Source organism: Anabrus simplex, chromosome 6, assembly GCF_040414725.1.
Source record: "Anabrus simplex isolate iqAnaSimp1 chromosome 6, ASM4041472v1, whole genome shotgun sequence".
Lineage (NCBI taxonomy): Eukaryota > Metazoa > Arthropoda > Insecta > Orthoptera > Tettigoniidae > Anabrus > Anabrus simplex.
The window spans coordinates 52,961,996-52,982,696 of record NC_090270.1 but is presented as its reverse complement, the minus strand read 5'-3'; the positions used below and the strand labels follow the sequence as shown (position 1 = coordinate 52,982,696).

At 39.1% G+C, this 20,701-nt stretch overlaps 1 protein-coding gene across 1 annotated transcript in view; it reads left to right on the top strand.

Moving 5' to 3' along the window:
- LOC136875449 (klaroid protein-like) overlaps positions 1-20,701 on the top strand; it is a 58,362-nt gene that overhangs the window by 15,057 nt on the left and 22,604 nt on the right. Inside the window, exons 3-5 of the mRNA XM_068228220.1 lie at positions 7,424-7,539; positions 10,162-10,329; positions 15,380-15,472. Of these exons, the coding sequence (XP_068084321.1) occupies positions 7,424-7,539; positions 10,162-10,329; positions 15,380-15,472 (377 nt within the window). The remainder of the gene's footprint in view (positions 1-7,423; positions 7,540-10,161; positions 10,330-15,379; positions 15,473-20,701) is intronic.

Sequence of the window (20,701 nt, the reverse complement as noted above, 5' to 3'; positions counted from 1 at the left end):
TGCTGACCACATGACACTTCATAATCTGCAGGCCTTTGAGCTGAACAGGGGCCACTTAGTACACTAAGGCGCTTTGGAACAGTTGCGCCATGGGGTTTTAGTATTATACTGCACCCAGCTTGATGGTACATTTCAGTCTGATAAAACAAAAACCAGGAGCATTGACTCCTGGAAGCAATATTCTATATCTTTGAACAGCAGAAATGTATGAGAGTTCATCAATAATCCTTTCTCTAAGTGCATTAGAAGCCATAGACAGAAATAGAGAGATCATCATCTTTGGATGAATGTTACAAGATGCAAGCCAGAAGATAATGTGGGATGCCAAAGTGTGAGAAGAAATGTGAAGCCGAGGCAGGCCTCAAGAATCTAATCCATGATTGATGATAATTACATATGTTCATAACTGATCTACATCATGCGCCAAAAACTGAACTTTTAGGAACAAAATTAAGAGACCGCTTAAGAAGAAAGTTTTATGAAGTATAAAAAAGTTTTCACTCTTTTCTCATTACAAAGACGGTTATTCATCCAACTCAGGAATTTTGGTACTGCAACAAGATCTAAGATTTCTCTGCTTACTTGTGCCAGGCTCCTCCCTCTGTGGACCATAGGTAGAATATTTGCCTCTGGATCCCAACATCACAGGTTCAAACACAACAGAGGTAGCAGTAGCGTAACAAATATGATATGCACCCGCATGCCAAAATAAAAATTCTGGCCTCCTCAAATACAATGTAAGACTTATGAATAACTTATACACATTTAATTACAGTGGTTAGAAGTAATGAAATATATTGTCAAGTTATATGAAAAAAGGGAATATTCATTCTTCTTCTTCTTCTTCTTTTATGACCACATAGGATCACTTTAGTCAGTCCGTCGTTCAGGTCTCTTTGAAGGGATTGTTCGGGCTTTGCGGTCCTCCCAGTACTTCTTCAGACGCTCCGATCTTCGTGCCCTTTCCTCAGTTGAAAATGTGCGTGTTGTTGGTTTGTTTTGTGTAAGGGTAAAGCGGAGGTTTGTATTCTTGAGTTTTGTATTAAATTTTATCTTATTTTTGGTGTCTTCTGTTGTAAGGCCTATTTCCTTCAGATCCTCTCTTACTTCTCTGATCCATTTACATCCTGTTGTGGTATTTTTTGAGACGAGATTGTGTTGTACTAGTTGTTTCAGAAGTCTCGAGTCCTGCATCCTCATGATATGTCCAAAGAATCCCAGTCTCCTCTTACGCATAGTATCTGTAATGGGTTCTAGCTCTTTGTACACGACTTTGTTAGGTATTAACCGCCACTGTCCATCTTTCTGATATTTTTTGTTGATACAGGTTCTTCCAATCCTCCTTTCAATTTTCTGAAGTCTGTCAGTCTTTGATTGTTTATTCAGGTAAAAGAGTGTTTCTGCTGCATATGTAGCTTCCGGTTTTATAACTGTGTTGTAGTGTTTTATTTTTGTATTTATTGATAGACATTTCTTTTTGTAGATATCCCATGTTAATTTTTGTGCTTTAGCTAATCTATTTGTTCTTACTTGGATTGAGATTTTTTCATTTAAGTTATGTGTTATTACTTCTCCAAGATATTTAAACTGAGTTACTATTTTGATTTTATTACCATTTATGGTGACTTCTTTTAGCTGTGTTGGTTTTTGGGGCATAATTTCTGTTTTTTCAAATGATATTTTGAGGCCAATTTTATTTGCAATGTTTTGAAGTTCTGATATCTGGGTTTTTGCTTCTTTTATGTCCACTGCTAGTAATGCTAAATCGTCAGCAAAACCCAGGCAATGTGTTTTGATTTTTCGGCCAATCTTTATTTTGGGGGGACATTTTCTAAACCATTCCCTCATTACCATTTCTAGAGCACAGTTAAATAATAGTGGTGAGAGCCCATCTCCCTGCCGTAGTCCAGTTTTAATTTCAAATGTCTCTGATGTTTCACCCCTAAAATTCACTTTTGACTTGGTATTGGTGAGAGTCAATTTTATCATGTTTATTAATTTGGGGTGTAGTCCAAGGTGTCTTAAAATTTTAAACAGAGATTCTCTATGGATGCAATCATAAGCTTTCTTGAAAATAATATTCATTATCGTAAGATTATTAAAAATAATATTTAATATGTTTTATTTGCCTGCCTCTGTGGTTTGACGGCTAAGGTGCTGAACCGCCAACCATGAACCACTTGGATGTTTGTACTTAACTTTATTTGGTTTCTTTTTTCAGTAACTATAGAACTATAGTTGTAGCCAATACCAAAGTCTCAGTTATAATAATTTATTTGATCACCATAAAACAGAGAAAAGTATAGACACAAAATTAAATTAAAAACTGTTCAAATGTAAGTTTCAGAAATATCAAACCACATAAGTGCTAAACCTATTTTAATTTAGCACAAAGAGAGCTCATTCATAACTGAGTTGACTGAGTGTTACTTCACTTACTTCTTATTGGCATTATACTGTACATTGTTGTCGAATAAATGTGAGACAAACGTTAAATGTTCTGCAAACTTCATGCATTATACGATCTCAGGTGCACTACACATCAAGAAAGTATCATTGCCTAACTGAAAATGAAAATCTAAAGCCTGTTTCCAGTCATTTGACCGGGTCAGGGATGGAATGAATGAAGCCCCATCTAGCAGCGAGGATAAGAACTGTGCCAGCTGCCAAAGCCTATCGCACTCCTCTGGGGTGATGATTAATAAATGACAGATGAAATACCAATATAAATGGTCCATTATTGGACATCATAAATTTTCCAGCTAACTCATTCCTGGTTGCCAGCGTTTCACCCTCGTGCGCTAAGTTGGACTCGTCAGTTGGTACATAGCACACCCACCAAGACGCATGGCTAGTGCATACCATGGAGGCCACTGCATAGGCTACTTGGAGCCACTGGCAGTGCCAATACACTATGAGAGACTTTGTCTCATTACCAAAAATTGATGCCTGCTTGGCCATCAGATGATATAGATGTTGATTTCCATAGGGTGCCTGAAATATTTGTCCTGAATGAGTCTCTCATAGTGCATTGGCACTGCCAGTGACTCCAAGTAGCCTACACAGTGGCCTCCACGGTATGAACTAGCCATGCATCTTGGTGGGTGCTGTGCCATGTGTAGGTAACTGCATGTTATTGTGGTGGAGGATAGTGTTATATATTGGTATTACAAATTTACTCATTCGGGACAAATATTTCAGGTTCCCTATAGAAATCAACATCTAAATCAAACTGATGGCCAAGCAGGCATCAATTTTTGGTAATGAGACAAAGTCTCTCATAGTGCATTGGCACCGCCGGTGGCTCCAGGTAGCCTACGCAGTGGCCTCCACGGTACGCACTAGCCATGCGTCTTGGTGAGTGTGCTAAGTACCAACTGATGAGCCCAACTTAGCACACAGGGGCGAAACGCTGGCAACCAGGAATGAGTTAACTGGAAAATTTACAATGTCCATTAATGACCATTTATATTGGTATTATAAATTTACTCATTCGGGACAAATATTTCAGGTTCCCTATGGGAATCAACAACAATATCAAGACAGATGAAATGTAATGATACTGGAGAGTGTTGCTGGAAGGAATGATGACAGAGAAAACTGGAGTACCCGGAGAAAAACCTGTCCCGCCTCCACTTTGTCCACACAAATCTCACATAGAGAGACCGGGATTTGAACCACGGGACCCAGCGGTGAGAGGCCGACATGCTGCTGCCTGAGCCATGGAGACTCTATCATTTCCTAACTATGAGTAATATATTTTGGTGTGAATTTTCACAATTTTTAAATAATTTGCTGCAGGTCTTTGCTGAGAAATGTGCGGCGGTGCTCCGAGAGATGGCAAGGGCAAGTCTATTTTACAACTATGATGTGTTGCATTTAACACAATAAACTGCTGATGGACACAACCAAATAGCAACTTCTCTAAGTAAAAATTGTAAGAAACAAACTATTTCAACTGATTCTACAAAACCGCCTAGACCATTTCCGTACAGAGTGACATTATGTTATGCCTCTGAGAGGTAGTACCATTTTTGAAGAATCGAAAAACCATTTGGCACTCCATGTCATATGATGTCATAGTTTCTAGTGTCACATTTGGTGTTTATCTAACAAAATTAATTAAAACTCAGCCATAGATTGCCCCATAGAGGTCAATTTCTCTGCCCTCGGGTAGAGTGAAATGGAACATGAAATTGGCATGCAGCAGTGGCGACTCGCGCTGAATAATGTTGGTGGTTCTGCTCTGTGATGCCCAGTCCATTGCATTCCATTGCATTGCAGTCCATTTTAAAAAGTTACAAAAAATAAAGCCTCTCCTCCAGTTACCGAAAAAAGTTGATGTAGTATCGACACACACGCATATTTACAGAGGTTCTGAGACCTGCATACACCTTTTTTTTTTTTTTTTGCTATTTGTTTAACGTTGCACTAACATATCGAAGGTTTTTGGCGACGGAAGGGTGGGAGATTGGGAAGGTTGCGGGCGTGGCCTTCATTAAGGTACAGCGCCAGTATTTGCCTGGTGTGAAAATGGGAAACCACGGAAAACCATCTTCAGGGCTGCCGACAGTGGGGTTCGAACCCACTATCTCCTGAATGTAAGCTCACAGCTGCGCGACCCTAACCGCACGGCCACTTGCCACTTGCTCGGTGCATACACCTTTGGGAGTCGGCTTTCTTAATGGAGGGGAACATCATCTGATGGTACTAATGTTCCTGTTTTCATTTCAGGACTACCTAACTCGGAAAAATTCACTACCATTACGAAGAAACATATTCAAGCTTATTTGTAGGCCTAAGAACTCACTCATTCGCTTCATATGAGAGAGAATGTTTTTGGTCATTGGATAGAATTATGCTGAAGTCCTGGCCATTTACACAAAAGATAGAGAGATATACATACCCCCAATCTTAAAGTACATTGTTTAAAGTACTTAACATAAAGAGTAAATTCGTCGCCACAAGACGTATCTCTGTCGGCGCGACGTAAAACAAATAGCAAAAAAAAAAAAAAAGTAAAGCTATTTGGGCTTTCTTTCTACTGAACAGAAGCATCACAACTATACTGTAGTATCTAAGAATTTTAACATGTAAGAATTTTAAACCATATCAATATCCACACAGTTTTAAAAGTTCTCTATTTACACTGATGAGTACAGTGGGGGTGAGCTTTTTGCAAAACAGCTGAGATTTCATTGTTCGCTCACTGCAGTGATTCTCTCACAGACGTTGGCTCTGGTGGTACCTCTAGTGTATTATTTACTAACTCTATGGTCTCAGTGACACACGTGCGAATAGGCCAGCCGTACTGCAAGGCACACAGTTCATACAGAAACTTATGGGCGACTCTTTGCCACCTATCGGAAGAAAGCTGTAGTTAAGTATGCTCTCCTAATGTTCTGTTGTTTACAGATCTAAACAGGGTTGCCAGATAACTAGTATATGTATGGGTATCTATCTTTGGCTCAGTATCAACACTCAGTATGAAGGATGGTACCACTCATCACTGTATATTATATCTTTTATTCTGGTGGTTCTGCAGCTCTGCAGATCGTATTATGGAGCTGCACCTGGCACGCAGGCATCCTAAATAGCATCAAATAAAAATTCTTGCACATGATTAGTTTTTTTCTTTCATACCTGACCTCCTTTCATTATGTCTAGTTCTGTTCTGACCCCAATGGTATTAGCCTTGCAGTGCCAAGAGAATTCATTTTTAAAACTTTCATGGGCCCTCACTATCTTTTGAGGATACCTTCATTCTTCAGTGGATCAAACTTCGCCAGGCAAGTTGGCCACATGGTTAGGGGCACGCAGCTCTGAGCTTGAGTACTCTTTTTGCTAGTTGCTTTACGTCGCACTGACGCAGATAGGTCTTATGGCGATGATGGGATAGGGAAGGGCTAGAAGTGGGAAGGAAGCGACCATGGCCTCAATTAAAGTACAGCCCCAGCATTTGCTTAGTATGAAAATGGGAAACCACAGAAAACCATCTTCAGGGCTGCCAACAGTGGGGTTCGAACCCACTATCTCCCGGATGCAAGCTCACAGCTGCGCGCCCCTAACCGCACGGGTTCGAACCCCACTGTCAACAGCCCTGAAGGTGGTTTTCCGTGGTTTCCCATTATCACAGCTGGAAAATGCTGGGGCTGTACCATAATTAAGGCCACGGCCGATTGCTTTCCACTCCTAGCCTTTTCCTATCCCATCGTTGCCATAAGATCTATCTGGGTCGGTGTGAGATCAAACCTCTTTTTTTTTTTTGCCTTGATGAGAGCTAAGATGAGATGACCATCTTGCCGAACTATAATTACTGACAATAACAGGCCTTGTATCCCTCTATTACTTATGACTTACAACTTACTTACAAACTTTATTTTTCTGATACTAAATTAAAGTCCTGACTGCCATAGAATATTGATGTACCCTTCTAAAATTTGTGTTTGAAGAAATAATTGTATTTCTAATCATCAGGGTATAACAAGCAATGAGTGGCACGATGGATTGAAAATTATGGCTGTGCAAGCTGTACCTGACAGATCCCAAGACAATAGCCATTGTAGGTGCTGCCTCTACATGATTGAAACTCTTGGGATATTGCTCATATAGCGAGACTCTGTGGAACAGTAGACATCACTGAATCCATTCACTGACTGCGACAAGGCTTAAGGACATTGGCTGTACCATTCATGAGGAAGTCTATGGTCTTTCTGATGAAGGAACCACATGGTTTCTAGATATCATTGTATACAAATACGTTGATGGATCAGCATTAATTATTGACTCAACAATCAGCCTTAAATCTCATGCCAACTAACCAATGGAAGTGGACAAAGAAAAAAAAAAAAAAAGAAAGGGAGTTACAATCTGACTGGTCCCTGTTACCTCAAAAAATACAAACTCAGGAATGATTGAAGTATCAGACTCAAAGTTGGCTCAAGGGGAGTCATAACATCTTACTTGAAAAGCACCATTCAGTGGTTTCATATCCCCAGCAGTATTATGAAAAATGTAGCTCTTGCTGCCATTAAAGGATCTATTGCAATACTTAAGCAAAACCTACATCTATAATTATTTCTTGCATGGCAAGCCACAAGAGACAACACCATGTTGAGCTACCAGCAGTTTCAATTGCTGGCTATAAATGCATTGCTTTCTGCAGTTTCAGCTATGACAGATCTGTGTATTCACTTTAAATTGTAATGTTTCATTTTCATTTATATTTATATTATTTGTCCAATCCAACAGCCTATAATTATGGGAAGTTAATAACAAGAGTATACATTCTTCTTTTAAATCTCCATCTATCAGGAGCTTAATCTCCCATTTTTATTTTTATTTTTATTTTTATTTCATTTTGGTTCTTAAAAATATGATAGAACAAGACTTTGTTTGTTAACCTTTCTCTTCATTCTTCCAGGAGGAAGAATAGTAAGTATTCGGAACACAGAACCTTATCCAGCTGGTGCTCCACCCTTGAAGATCTTGGGAGTGCAAATATGTCACCCAACTAATGCTCCTCAAGCTATAATTCAGGTTTGTAAAGCTATTTTACCTATGTATGGAATTTTTATTTTTAATATTTTGAATAATTTTGGATTCTCCAGAAGGTTTATACAGGAGGAAAAAATAGTGAAAACAGATTATTTTAATGCTAGATCATACAGTTATTTATCTTAGTAAATATGTTTCTACAAACTTTACTTAGTAGCCTACATAAGATTTGTATATCTTTCACAAATTTGCTTTTATGGGGCTCTTATTATCCTGGTGCATCCCTTGTAAGTCATACCTTCTGATGAGGGTAGGCAGCATATGTTGTGTATAGAAAACTGAGTGTTACTGTAGTGTTTGGTATAGGTTTCAAGATGTAGGAATGTTGACAACAGCACAAACACCCAGTCTCATAGCCAGGGGAATGAACAATTCATAACCTGGCTGGGAATCAAACTCAGGACCCCAAGGACTGAAGGCCAGGATGCTGACCAATGAGCTATAGAATCAGGCAAACTTTTAATAAAGAAATATTTTAAGAATACTTTTGCTTTGTTAGGGTAATTTCATTTCTCTATACAGTCTGTATAGTGTAACCTACTGTGTCTTCAGTTTGAAGTTATCTACCATAGATTTAACTGAATCTAACAAATTTCAGTTTGTGTATATGTCAGATGCATATTTTTTTTATTTTGCCATGCAAACAGTTCTTTATTCTTTTCAGTGTCATTCGTGCTATCTGCTTTACAATTTCCCATTAAATTTTCCATATGACATCATCTGCATATAATGTAATATTTACATTTTCAGTGGTATGGCTCTATGCCACTGCATTCGGGAGACAGATAGGGGCTGGTTCCCACCGTTGGCTGTCCAGAGAATAGTTTTCGATGATTTTCCATTTTCCTGCACTAAGGCGAATAACGAGACTGTTCCTAGTATAGGCTATGGCCACCAATCCTCTCGCCTTCTCTGAGCATCGCCTTGACTGCTCCAAATCTTCTGGCCTGAGAGAGGGTGTTATCCTCTAGGGGGCTGTACCCCTTCAGGGTACAAAATGAAAACTTCTGTAGTTAGTTGTCAGTGGTACCCAGTATCATTGAAAATAATATGGGACCAAGGACATTACCCCGAGGTATTCTTCTTTTCACTATTTGAGGTAGACTTAAGCATCCCATTCACTTTAACAAGGTAAGTATTAAAAAACTTGGATCACAACTTACTTTACTTTAATTGTTGAAATTAGTTAATCAACATAAGTCATTCCTTTAAACAAGTCACATGAATGAAGAAATTATAGAGTTTCTTATTAAAGGGGTATTTTACAGATTTCTCTATCATTCTCCTCCGATTCTTGTGTCCACTGCATGTTCTTCTTCTTTTTCTTCCTCTTCTTCTTCAAGTGCCATCTCCTCTCAGAACGTCGGCTACCATCATAGAGAATCTTGCTTTAGATGATGCAGCATGAAACAGCTCAATAGTGGAACAGCTGAACTAAGTTTTCAGGTTATCAATCCAAGAATGTGTCTTCTTTTGCCTTGTATCTTCCTATTATTCTCTTTGCAATGGTTATTTGTTCATGCTTATGGAAGAAAGTTTGGTTTGAGATCAATTCTAGATCAGCAAGGAAGGTCTTCTTTAGGAATAGAAATAGAGCATAATACTTATTAGAAATACACTGTGTTTCTGAAGAAGTTTCTATAGAACATGGTACTCACAGTATGGAAGTGAAACATGGCTGATTAGTGGTGCAGAAGGAAAGGGAATAGAAGCTTTTAAGATGTGGTGTTGCCATAGAATGTTAAAAGTGAGCTGAGTATATCATAGATCGGATCAGAAACAAAGAGATGCTGAATCAAGTTGATGAGAGGAGAACAATTTATCAGAATTATGCCACAACCGCTTCCTTCCCATTCCTAGATTTTCCCTATCTCATCGTCACCATAAGACCTGTCTGTGTTGGCGCGGCATAAAACAAATAGTTTTTTAAAAACAAAAGTTTAAAGGTAGGAAAGATCATAATATGGAGATAAAGTTGGAATTCATATGGGCAAATTGGGGCACATATGCATTTATAGGACTATTTTTTATAAAATTCCAAGTTTTTTGAAAATGTTTAAGATAAAGCTAGGTAAAGAACTGATAGGGATTCTGCAACCTGGGTGACTGCCCTAACTGCAGATTGATTGATTGATTGATTGATTGATTGATTGATTGATTGATTGATTGATTGATTGATTGATTGATTGATTGATTGATTGATTGATTGATTGATTGATTGATTGATTGATCGATCGATCGATCGATTGATTGATTGATTGATTGATTGATTGATTGATTGATTGATTGATTGATTGATTGATTGATTGATTGATTGATTGATTGATTGATTGATTGATTGATTGATTGATTGATTGATTGATTGATTGATTGATTGATTGATTGATTGATTGATTGATTGATTGATTGATTGATTGATTGATTGATTGATTGATTGATTGATTGATTGATTGATTGATTGATTGATTGATTGATTGATTGATTGATTGATTGATTGATTGATTGGGATTTATTTATTTATTTATTTATTTATTTATTTATTTATTTATTTATTTATTTATTTATTTATTTATTTATTTTATAATAATGAATGTTTCTTTGTAGCCAGGTGTTCTTCCTGGAGAATGCTGGGCTTTCAAAGGCAGCACTGGGTCTGTTGTCATTCGGCTCGTTGGTCAAGTACGAGTTTCCAGTGTTTCTCTGGAACATATTCCACAATCTTTATCTCCAACAGGAGAAGTCAGTACTGCCCCCAAAGAATTCTCAGTTTGGGTAAGTGCAGTTTTATGAAATTTCCTTATGAACACCAAGCAAGAAAATTTGAAAATTAATTGTAGTAAATGTTGCTTTTCAGAGATCTTAGTGGTAGTAAACCGGAATGTAGAATGTAGACTGTTTTTTTCTATTATTACTGAAGAAGAGAAATGATTATTTTATCAAAACATGTATGATGATGAAATGATAATAATGTTATTTGCTTTACGTCCCACTAACTACTTTTTAAGGTCTTCGGAGACGCTGAGGTGCCGGAATTTAGTCCCGCAGGAGTTCTTTTAGTGCCAGTAAATCTACCGACACGGGGCTGTCGTATTTGAGCACCTTCAAATATCACCGGACTGAGCCAGGATCGAACCTGCCAAGGCCAGCGCCTTAACCGTCTGAGCCACTCAGCCCGGCGATGATGAAATGAATTAAATTAGTAATCACCATGAACAGTTTGAGAAAAAGTGGTTCGAGTGTGAAAACGAAGTCGCCTGGTAGGCCTCTTAGCGTCCGAACACCAGAGACCGTCCGCACAGTGAGATACGCCATTACGCAATCTCCTCAACGTTCGCTGCGTAGGCATTCATGTGCCCTGGGACTCTCGGATCGCAGCATAAGGAGGATTTTACATGCAGACATAAAGTTCCATCCATGCAAAATGGTGGGTGTTCAGAAACTCAGTGAACATGATTGGGCCAACTGCAGAGCGTGTTGTGAGACTATCCTGGAAGCTTTAGCAGCTGACACCAGTGTCCTGGCAAGTGATGAAGCACACTTTAATTTGTCGGGCTACGTTAATAAACAAAATTTTCGGTACTGGTCCGCAACCAATCCTCAACAGATCCATGAGCGACCTCTCCACAGCAAACATGTTACTGTTTGGTACGCTGTCACTGATTTCGGAATTGTAGGCCCTTACTTTTTTGAAGAGAAGGACAGAACTGTAACAGTAACATCGGATCATTACATACAGCTGTTACGCAACCTCCTGCAGCCAACACTCACCGACTTAGTGAATCCTGCTGTGTGGTTCCAACAAGATGGTGCCACTGCACACACAGCCAGGGCGTTGATGGATCTCTTCGGAGAAATGTTTCCAGGGTGTCTCATATCCTTACGGAGTGACGTTCCATGACCAGCCTGTTCCCTTGACCTCGCCCTGTGTGATTTCTTTCTCTGGGGATATTTGAAGGATCGCATTTTCTGAGGTAAGCCGCGGACACTACAAGACCTGAAAGCTGCCATCTGTGAAGAAATTGAGGCAATACCACAAGACATGCTCAAGGGAGTCATGCGGAACTTCAGGGAGAGGCTTCAGAGGTGCATCGAACAGGACGGTCAGCATTTGGATGACTTTATTTTCATAACCTAGTGTGTATGTGTATGTGATGCAAATGACAAACACTACTCTTTCCAACTGTGCAATAAATCTTTAAATGGCTTGTTGCCTTGCCGAGTTATTTACGTTTGAAATACTTCAGGTATTTCTGCCGCACCCTGTACTATGTAAATCAATTGTATTGACAGCAGATGAGCTGTAATTCGTTTTCTCCATATGGTGGAAAGTAAAAATTGATTCTGGTGTCTCTGAGAGTTTTCCTGTTGAAGTCAGTATGTATTAGGGATCAGCACTGAGTCCAATTCTGATTTTTTTTAAACTACTCAACTGAGCAGCTGATGATTTAACAACCTGTGAGAAAAGAAGGCTAATAAGGGTCCACCTGTCATTACAATTGATTTACACACTTAGTATATGGTAATTTAATTTATTTCATCATCATACATGTTTTAAGAAAATGATAATTTCTCTTCTTCAGCGATAATAGAAGAAACGAGTCAAAATCTCCAAGGAGATGCTTAAAAATTACAATACATTAACAAAACCAAACCAAACCAAACCCCACAGCACTTAACGCCCTTGAAAGGGCCTTGGCCTGCCCAGTGACCGCTGCTCATCCCGAAGGCCTGCAGATGATGAGGGGTCGTGTGGTCAGCACAACGCATCCTCTTGGCCGTTATTCTGGGATTTCGAGACCGGGGCCGCCATCTCACCATCAGATAGCTCCTAAATTCTAATCACATAGGCTGAGTGGACCTTGAACCAGCCCTCAGGTCAAGAGATTAATCCCTGACCTGGCTGGGAATCGAACCCCGGCCCTCCAGGCAAGAGGAAGGCATGCTACTCCTACACCACATTAAAACCTACAATAATTCTCTTTCATGTCACTGTCTAAAACCTATCTTATATTCTCTCTTGAAGAAAAATATTAAAATCTTGTCACATTGTGGAAACAGAGTGCAGTTTGTTGAAAATAACATTCCTATTCTTGAGCTGTATTGAATGTGTTATTCTAAAAGTATTGATTGATGCATTCAAATTTATCCAAAAACAAGTGCCTGTATATTGCTAGGTACAAGTAACTTCTTATTTAAAGAGACTGATACAATGAAGGTCAATGCTATGTTTTGCCAGCCCCAAAGAATCTTCTTATCAGTATCAAAACCAATAACTATGCATAACAACTGAGCATCAGGCTGGCCTTATGTATTGTAATTTTTAAGCATCTCCTTGGAGGTTTTGACTATTTTTTTTCTCTTATCACTGAAGAAGAGAAATGATCATTTTATCTAAACATGTATGATAATGAAATTAATTAAATTAATAATCACCATATACTTATTGTGTAAATCAATTGTATTGACAGCAGAGCCTTATTAGCCCTGTTTTCTCACAGGTTGTTAAATAATTAATAGTTATTACGGATCTAACAGAAACCGAAAATGGTCAAGTTCATTAATAAAGCAACTGGACCCGCGCCCTTAGAGTGATAAAGAAAAATGGACTCAGGATCAGCCGTGAGAACAGAATACATATTCTGCAATTTCACAAAGCCAAGGCTGCTTGGGGCCACACAACACTGCTGGCGAACCACTCATGATGACAAACAGGTTTAAGTGTCTTGACTCCGTAACTACTTCCGACGTTACAATTTACAACAATGTCAAGCACCACATCATTGTTGGCTGGATGAAAGGGTGATTCCTGACAGGTGTCTTTTGCAAGAGACAGATGCTATAAAGTCTAAACGAAAGTCTACAAGATGTATGGCTCCGCTGCACATTCTGTGGTGGTCTTTGGATATTACTTGAACTGATCGAGTACGCAGTGATCCTGTACAAGGATCCTTCGGTATCGGCACTGTTAGTAAGAAACTGGTGGAGGGAGAACTCGATTCATATGGGCACGTCAAATAGTGTGATGAATATTATCCAGTACAGAAGCTCTTACCATTGTAGAACCAAGGAGAGACTGAGGATGCCCAAGACCAACATAGCGCCAAACAGCTGAAATATCCTTGAGCAAGGAAGTCATTGCAGTGGTCCAGATACAGAAACAGATCGAATGCTCTCTTCAGATGTGAAGAATTGACCCAATACAGCCAGGGAGGAAAGGACAAAGAGTGGAATATTTTCAAAACAATAAATAAATTAAAAAATTAAAAACTAGACGCTCTCTCTCTTTGGCAAGGTAACATTTTGTTGTGAACATTGACAACATAAATTGCACAAATATAGAGAAAATATTTTTAATTGAAGCTCAAATGATATGTCTTCATAAATGCATCAATGTGTACAATTAAGTATAAAAGAGTATTAAACATTGAAATTGGCATTTTGCCTGTTTAAAATTATTTTTTCAATATCTGAAGATTTTTATAAATATTTAAGTACAGTAATTTGGTATCAGTAAAATATTCAGTATTGGAGAATGAAAGAAAAAATAATAAACTTGTGGAGTGTTAAAACTATCTAGTTTCAGTGATGATGAAATAGAGTGGAGGATAGGTGTGAAAAGCTTGGAAACAGTTTTCTCAGGTATTAAGAGATAATCTGAACTGGGGAAAATTGTATGTGGAATTATAAATAACAGGAAATTTGAAAATATTAACACTAGATTGGTGAAAGACTAACATGGAGTAATGTTGACATCAGCAGAAAAGAAAAGCATATGGAGGAATATCTTCAAGACTTACTAAAAGGTAAGAGTATGTTGTAATGAAAGAAAGTAGAATTTCCAAAGAATAGGCGAAGAAGTTGAAACTGCCAGTTAAGAAGATGTACATTTGAAAAACTGTGGGAATACATGAAGTTACAGTATAAATGGTAAAGGCAACTAGAATTCTGCAATTACAGTGGTTTAAGTCTGGCCAAGTTTATACCGGAATGGAGAAATGAGCAACTCAATGCCAAGTGCCACGCAGCAGAAGATAACCTGATCCACTACAAAGGCCAATGGCTTAGGGTGGAATGAGCTTTTATAGTGGGAAAAGGGACCCTCAGTAGAGGAAATGCTACTGAAAATGTAGCATCTATTCTCTATGACGCGGCCTGAAATTTTCCTGCTGGCAATAGCTAAAAAATACTTCGGCATAAGATTTTGTGATAAGTCGGCCAAGATTCTAATGTAGCATCTCATGCACCTGGCTCAAAGAAATTTACAGGAGTAAGAAGTTTTAGGGCATTACCTACTTCAGGTGATGTGCAAATTGTGCAAGAAATGGGTGAGGGTTACCCACCAAAGGATGGGGTGGACTAAAGAAGCAAGTTCACCAAATCAGAATGGTTTCTATCAACATCAGTGCTCTCACAGGTTGCAGCCATGAACTTGCTGATATCCTGAAGAACCAACGCATCAACATTGCTTGCATCCAAGAAACCAAATGAACTGGCCCTAAAGCTAAATAAATTGAAGAAGTGTATAAGTTATTCTATCATAGGAAAAACATCAAATCGGAATGACATTTTCATCGTGGTAAGCTCCGAGCTCCAAGGTGACCTGAAGTCAGTAAGTGACATAACGGTTATTCTGTCCAACAACATCTGCTTCTGTGAAGCTTCAGGATTCAACTGGATCACTGCATGAAAGCTCTAAGGACCAGATGGCAGGTGACAGAGAATCACATTAATTTGTCTATATAATGGAAGTGTTTTAAACATGGTTGTTTGACAATAATTATGGAGTTGAACTGATTATTATATTTCTTATTTTTGTTCTCAGGGCCTATCTTGGGGAGACGATACAGAGGGTTTCTTCTTTGGTCAATTCACGTATGATATACGTGGAAAACCTTTGCAGCGTTTTAATGTTACGGTAAGTAATGATAATGGGAAGAAAATTAACAGGTGATGAATAAATTCAGTTATGGTAAGATAAGAACAGGTATTATATAAGGATATACATGTAGGAAATGACATAGGTATATTTGGATAGAAGAATAATACAAAAATAACAATTTAACATTAACAAAACACAGGCACCAAACACATCATCCAATGAGTCTATATCACCATCTTCTTCTTCTTGATTTTTACCCACATTTTTAAGTGTCTTTTTCTGTACTACCAACACTACAACTTGGCTATTCTGTTACACATACGCCCCGGATGAATCGTCGTTGCTGAAGATGGTCCACGGCTTCTTCATCTCTGCACAGTTGGAGGTTCAGGCTGGTCCCTCGTGGTACCTCTCTTTGGTAACATCATAGATGTCATTGACCTTTGCTTTGACGATTTTGTACGGTCCAAGGTACTTGGGTCCCATCTGTGTCCCCTTCACTGCTACAAAATCACTGATCCTGTATTTCAATAGTTCACGTCTGTTGGAATTAAAACTCTTCTTATACTCTTGTTGTACTTTAAGAATGTTCTGTTTCGCCTGACAACGTAGATCATCACTTGAAGCGTATAACTGAGATCTCATTCTTCCTCTAATAATTCTCGGATTTCTGCTTCCTCTTCTGTCTTCATTTTCATCCCCATCAGAAGCTCAAAAGGGGTGGTGGTGGTGTTGATACTTCTTTGGTAGGTGGAATTCAGGATCTGCTGTAATTTACCATTATGTTTGTACCACTGGGCTGGATTGGTGACTGATTACTTCAACAGGACTGGGAGGATGACTGAATTTATCCTCTCCTCTTGACTATTTGCTCTAGGTTGTTATTTTAAAGTGCTTGATTTTCTCTTCTTGGCAGAATTCTTCAAACTCCTGGGAGGTAAATACCATTCCCCTATCATTCACAGTGACAGTCGGGTTTCCAAATATATCCTGGTGCTTTCAGAGTTTCCCAATAACTTCTCTGGAAGTGGTTGTATTTGTTGGATAGAGCAAGGTGAACTTGGTAAAGGCATCTACAATAACATGTTTATAGTTCTTGGACGTACTCTCTAAAGGACTCACACAGTCGATGTGATGTGTGTGTAGTGGAGAATCTTCTTTCTGTAGAGAATGGAAGTAGCCTTCTTTCTTTCCTCTTTTTCTGTTGACTAGGATGCAGGGCACACAGTTTTGTATGCATCTTTCAATCTTATTACTCTTATATATCTTCAATGAAATAGTCCCTCTTGAGTAATTCCTCTGTTTTCTTTACAGTGAAGTGTCCCCTTTCATGAGCATTTCTTATTATCTCCCCTTGCATTGCGCTTGGAATGACCAACAATTCTTGACTGTTGTCATATAACTTTGATGCAAGTGTAATGGACTAGTATAACTTCGAAACAATTCTCTAACCCATGGGTGGTTATTATTATTATTATTATTATTATTATTATTATTATTATTATTATTATTATTATTATTATTATTATTATTATTATTATTATTACTTGTGATGTGTGCATATGAAGTTGTTTACATCTGTTAGTATTAGTATTATTATTTACGTAGTTATGTACAAACTTCCGTTGGTATAGATCGTGATCATATTATTTGTGAGGTTATGTCATGAAACATCTGCTGTACCGTATGTATATTAATATGAGTTCATTTAATGTAAGAACACATAATTAATAGTATATAATTGATTATTACCTTTATATATGATGTATAAATCCAATGCAATGTTGTGCAACACGCGGTAATAGTCCAGAACAACGTGTCTTTGGCACCAGAGAGTTACAGAAAATCCCATTTATTGTAAATAGGTTATTGGAGGCTCTCAAAATTACGAGAAAACATGTGTCATATACTTCTAGAAGCCTGGCCAGGCAATGTATATAAAGAGGCAGTCTTGGCAGTTGGAGTAGTTAGAGTTGTTTAACAAGAATTGTGAGTGCAAGTTGTTAAACGAGTATGTGAATTCATCTTGTGATTGGTAGTACGTTGATATGCCATTGTGGCAGTCTTCTTCTTATTATTATTCTTCATAGCAGTGTTTTGTTCAAGAGGGCAGTTATTATTTTGTGTGTGTGTATATAATTTGTAAATAAAACTGTACACAATTGACAGCATTTCGTGTGTTCATCTTTGTAGTAACAACATTGGCAACTGTGACAAGGACTGAAGAATAACTTTCCGTAGTGATACAAGTGTAAGTGTACCAGAACAAAATGCAAGTAATACTGGAAAATATATCCATACAACAACTTAAAGATGAACTCGCAAAGAGAAATCTTCCGAGGGACGGCAATAGGAAATCATTGAAGATGCAGTTACGAGAAGATCTCATCAAAAACGGCGAGGATCCCCAAAAGTTTTTATCGAGGTGAATGAACATCTGGACTCGTCATCAGAAGAGGAGGTAAATATGACTACAATATATTTCAACTTAATGAACATGATACAGACACTCAGTTCCAACTTAACAGACCAAATTTTGATAGTGAATGACAAACTTTCAGACAAAATTTCAGACGAAATTTCTCAAGCTAATTCAGTTTTAACCGGACAAATATCACAAGTGTACATGCAGGTTTACAAAGTAGAACAGTGCCTAGAATCAAAAATTTCAACCATAGATGATAAAATTTAATCCCAAATTAGCGATGTCACCAATCAATTAACACAGTAGATATCGGACATCAGGTCATAAGTGGGACAGGTTGAACAGATTGATAATAAGGTAAGCCAGCTGGAATGGGACATCTCTAGCCTCAAGGAGGAGGTAGAAACCCAGGTTTCCAGCATAAAACAACAGGTTGAGGGGAGAATTTCAGCAATCAAGGTAGATGTGCAGCATATGAGAGAAAGCATCCTTCATGCGGTAGAAGATAGATTAACTCGAACAGGACCTATTACCACACCTCCAACCCCCTCAAACCTAACTGGTAATACAGGACACCTTGACCCAAAAGTGATTATAGAGAGCTTCCAGTATTCCTCAGACGACTGGAAGAGAACCCGACTAGCTTCGTCGAGGGATCGGTCTGTCTACAAGGAAGGACTAATCTACCGGAGGACATCTTTGTTAAACTCATCACACCATGGTTAAAAGGGCAAGCCGCTACTTGGTGGAATAACTTGAAGGGCTTAAACTTAAACTGGACAGATTTTAAGAGGGAATTCCTTGCTAAGTTTAATTCCGAAGTGGTGAAGGAAGCTACTGACTGATCCACAACCCAACGGCATGAGAGCTAGCGCATTCGTTCTCCAGAAGTACCAGCTCTTCAAGTGGCTGCACCCAGAAGGAAGTGAGAACAAGATCTTACCAGACATCGTAGAGCTACTCCACAATAAGATTAGACCTCCTAGTGAAGGTATCACAACCGAGATCCTTTGATTATATGCATAGAATCAGCACCCAGTTGGAAAAAGAACACAAGAGCAAAGCCACGGAATAGCCCAGCTCAGTTAGGAAATGCTGCCAGGGTGGTAGAACGGGACACCTGAAGAACAAATGCCCAACTTTGGCATCGGAAAACTAGGTCCGGCCATTTCTAGATTGAGAGGGATGGGACCGGGAACAGCAATACGCCTCAAGACCCGACAGACAAGCAACCCTGGTCAAGTAGGAAAGGAATTGGTCAGATTGTGAGCAGAATAGGTCATCCTCACTCAGCTATCATCTTGAGGATAGGCAACGAGAATTTTTCAGCCATACTCAAGAGCCAAGCAAGCCATTCATTTGTAAATGGGACTGTTGCCAAATTACTACTGCCTATGAACTCTCACCATCTCAGAAGGGTAGTGGGAGTAGCGGACGGGGTGACCTATTCCATCCAAGGACATACTAACCTAACCGCTAAATGCATGGACCTGCCTATTGTAATTAATGTTTCAGTGATTCAGAACCTAATACCTGACATCATATTAGGTTATGATTTTCTGGTAGAATACAAGGTGATCATAGACTTAGCTGCTCATGAAATCTTTCTGGGAAAAGACAGACGTCTGAGGGTCGCCTGGCATGATGGAAATCTCCGAACTCACAAGGATGTGGACGTCGGTGTAGACCTGGGAGATATTCAGTTAACTCATCTTCAACCAAATGAAGAAGAGGAGTTGAGACATGCCTTAAAGGACTTTCCAGAAGTCATCACCAATAAAATAGGCTGGACTACCACTGTAACGCATACCACTGAATGCAGCACTTCCTCACCCATCAAGCAACACCCATAACCAATCAACCCGGATAAGCGCAACTTCATCATTCAGAAGATCCAAGAGATGGAAGGGCAAGGTCTCATTGAACCCTCTACATCCTGTTGGGCTTCGCCTATCGTCCTGCCGAAAAAGAAGAATGAGGAGTATTGAGTGTGTGTGGACTTCCGTAAGTTGAATGAGAAGATCGATAGTGATGCCTATGCTATGACTGACCTGAAAGACACACTGAAATAAGTAAGTGGGTCTAGGATTTTCAGCACGCTGGATATGAACTCCAGATACTGGCAAGTGGTTAAGGAAAGTTCTAGGCCACTGACCGCCTTCATGACACCAAGAGGATTGTACCAGTATACAGCAATGCCTTTTGGAGTGAAGAATGCTCCTGCAACCTTCATGTGACTGATGGATAAGGTATTGTCAGGATATGTTGGATATTTCTGCCAAGTATATCTTGACGACATCTTAATCCACAGCAAGAATTTTCAAGAACACATTGTACACCTGAAGAAAGTGCTGGAACAACCGAAAATTCATGGACTCACCTGCCAACTGGAGAAGTACCACTTCGTCCAGTCCTGCGTAGATTATCTTGGCCATGTCTTAACATTTGAAGGTTTAGGAAGGCAACTGGAGAAGAATCAAACTATCAAGGAAGCTGAACGCGGACCAAGCGTCAAGTACGTCAGTTCCTTGGCTTGTGTGGATGGTATAGCAGCTTCATGCCACACTTTGAAGAGAAGGCAATATCACTCACCGATCTACTTTATAACAACTGCCTGTTCCAATGGACCAGCAAAGAAGAGGCAGCATTCCAAGGCATTAAGGCTGCAATATGCAATGCACCCTGTTTAGCCCATCCCGACCCTCGACGGAAGATGTGCCTGCAGACGGACACCAGCGATTCCGGCCTAGGAGCAGTGTTATTCCGGGAGAGGAGTGATATCAAAAGGGATATCATCGAGTATGCCAGCAGAAAGCTATTTCCTACCGAACAACGCTACT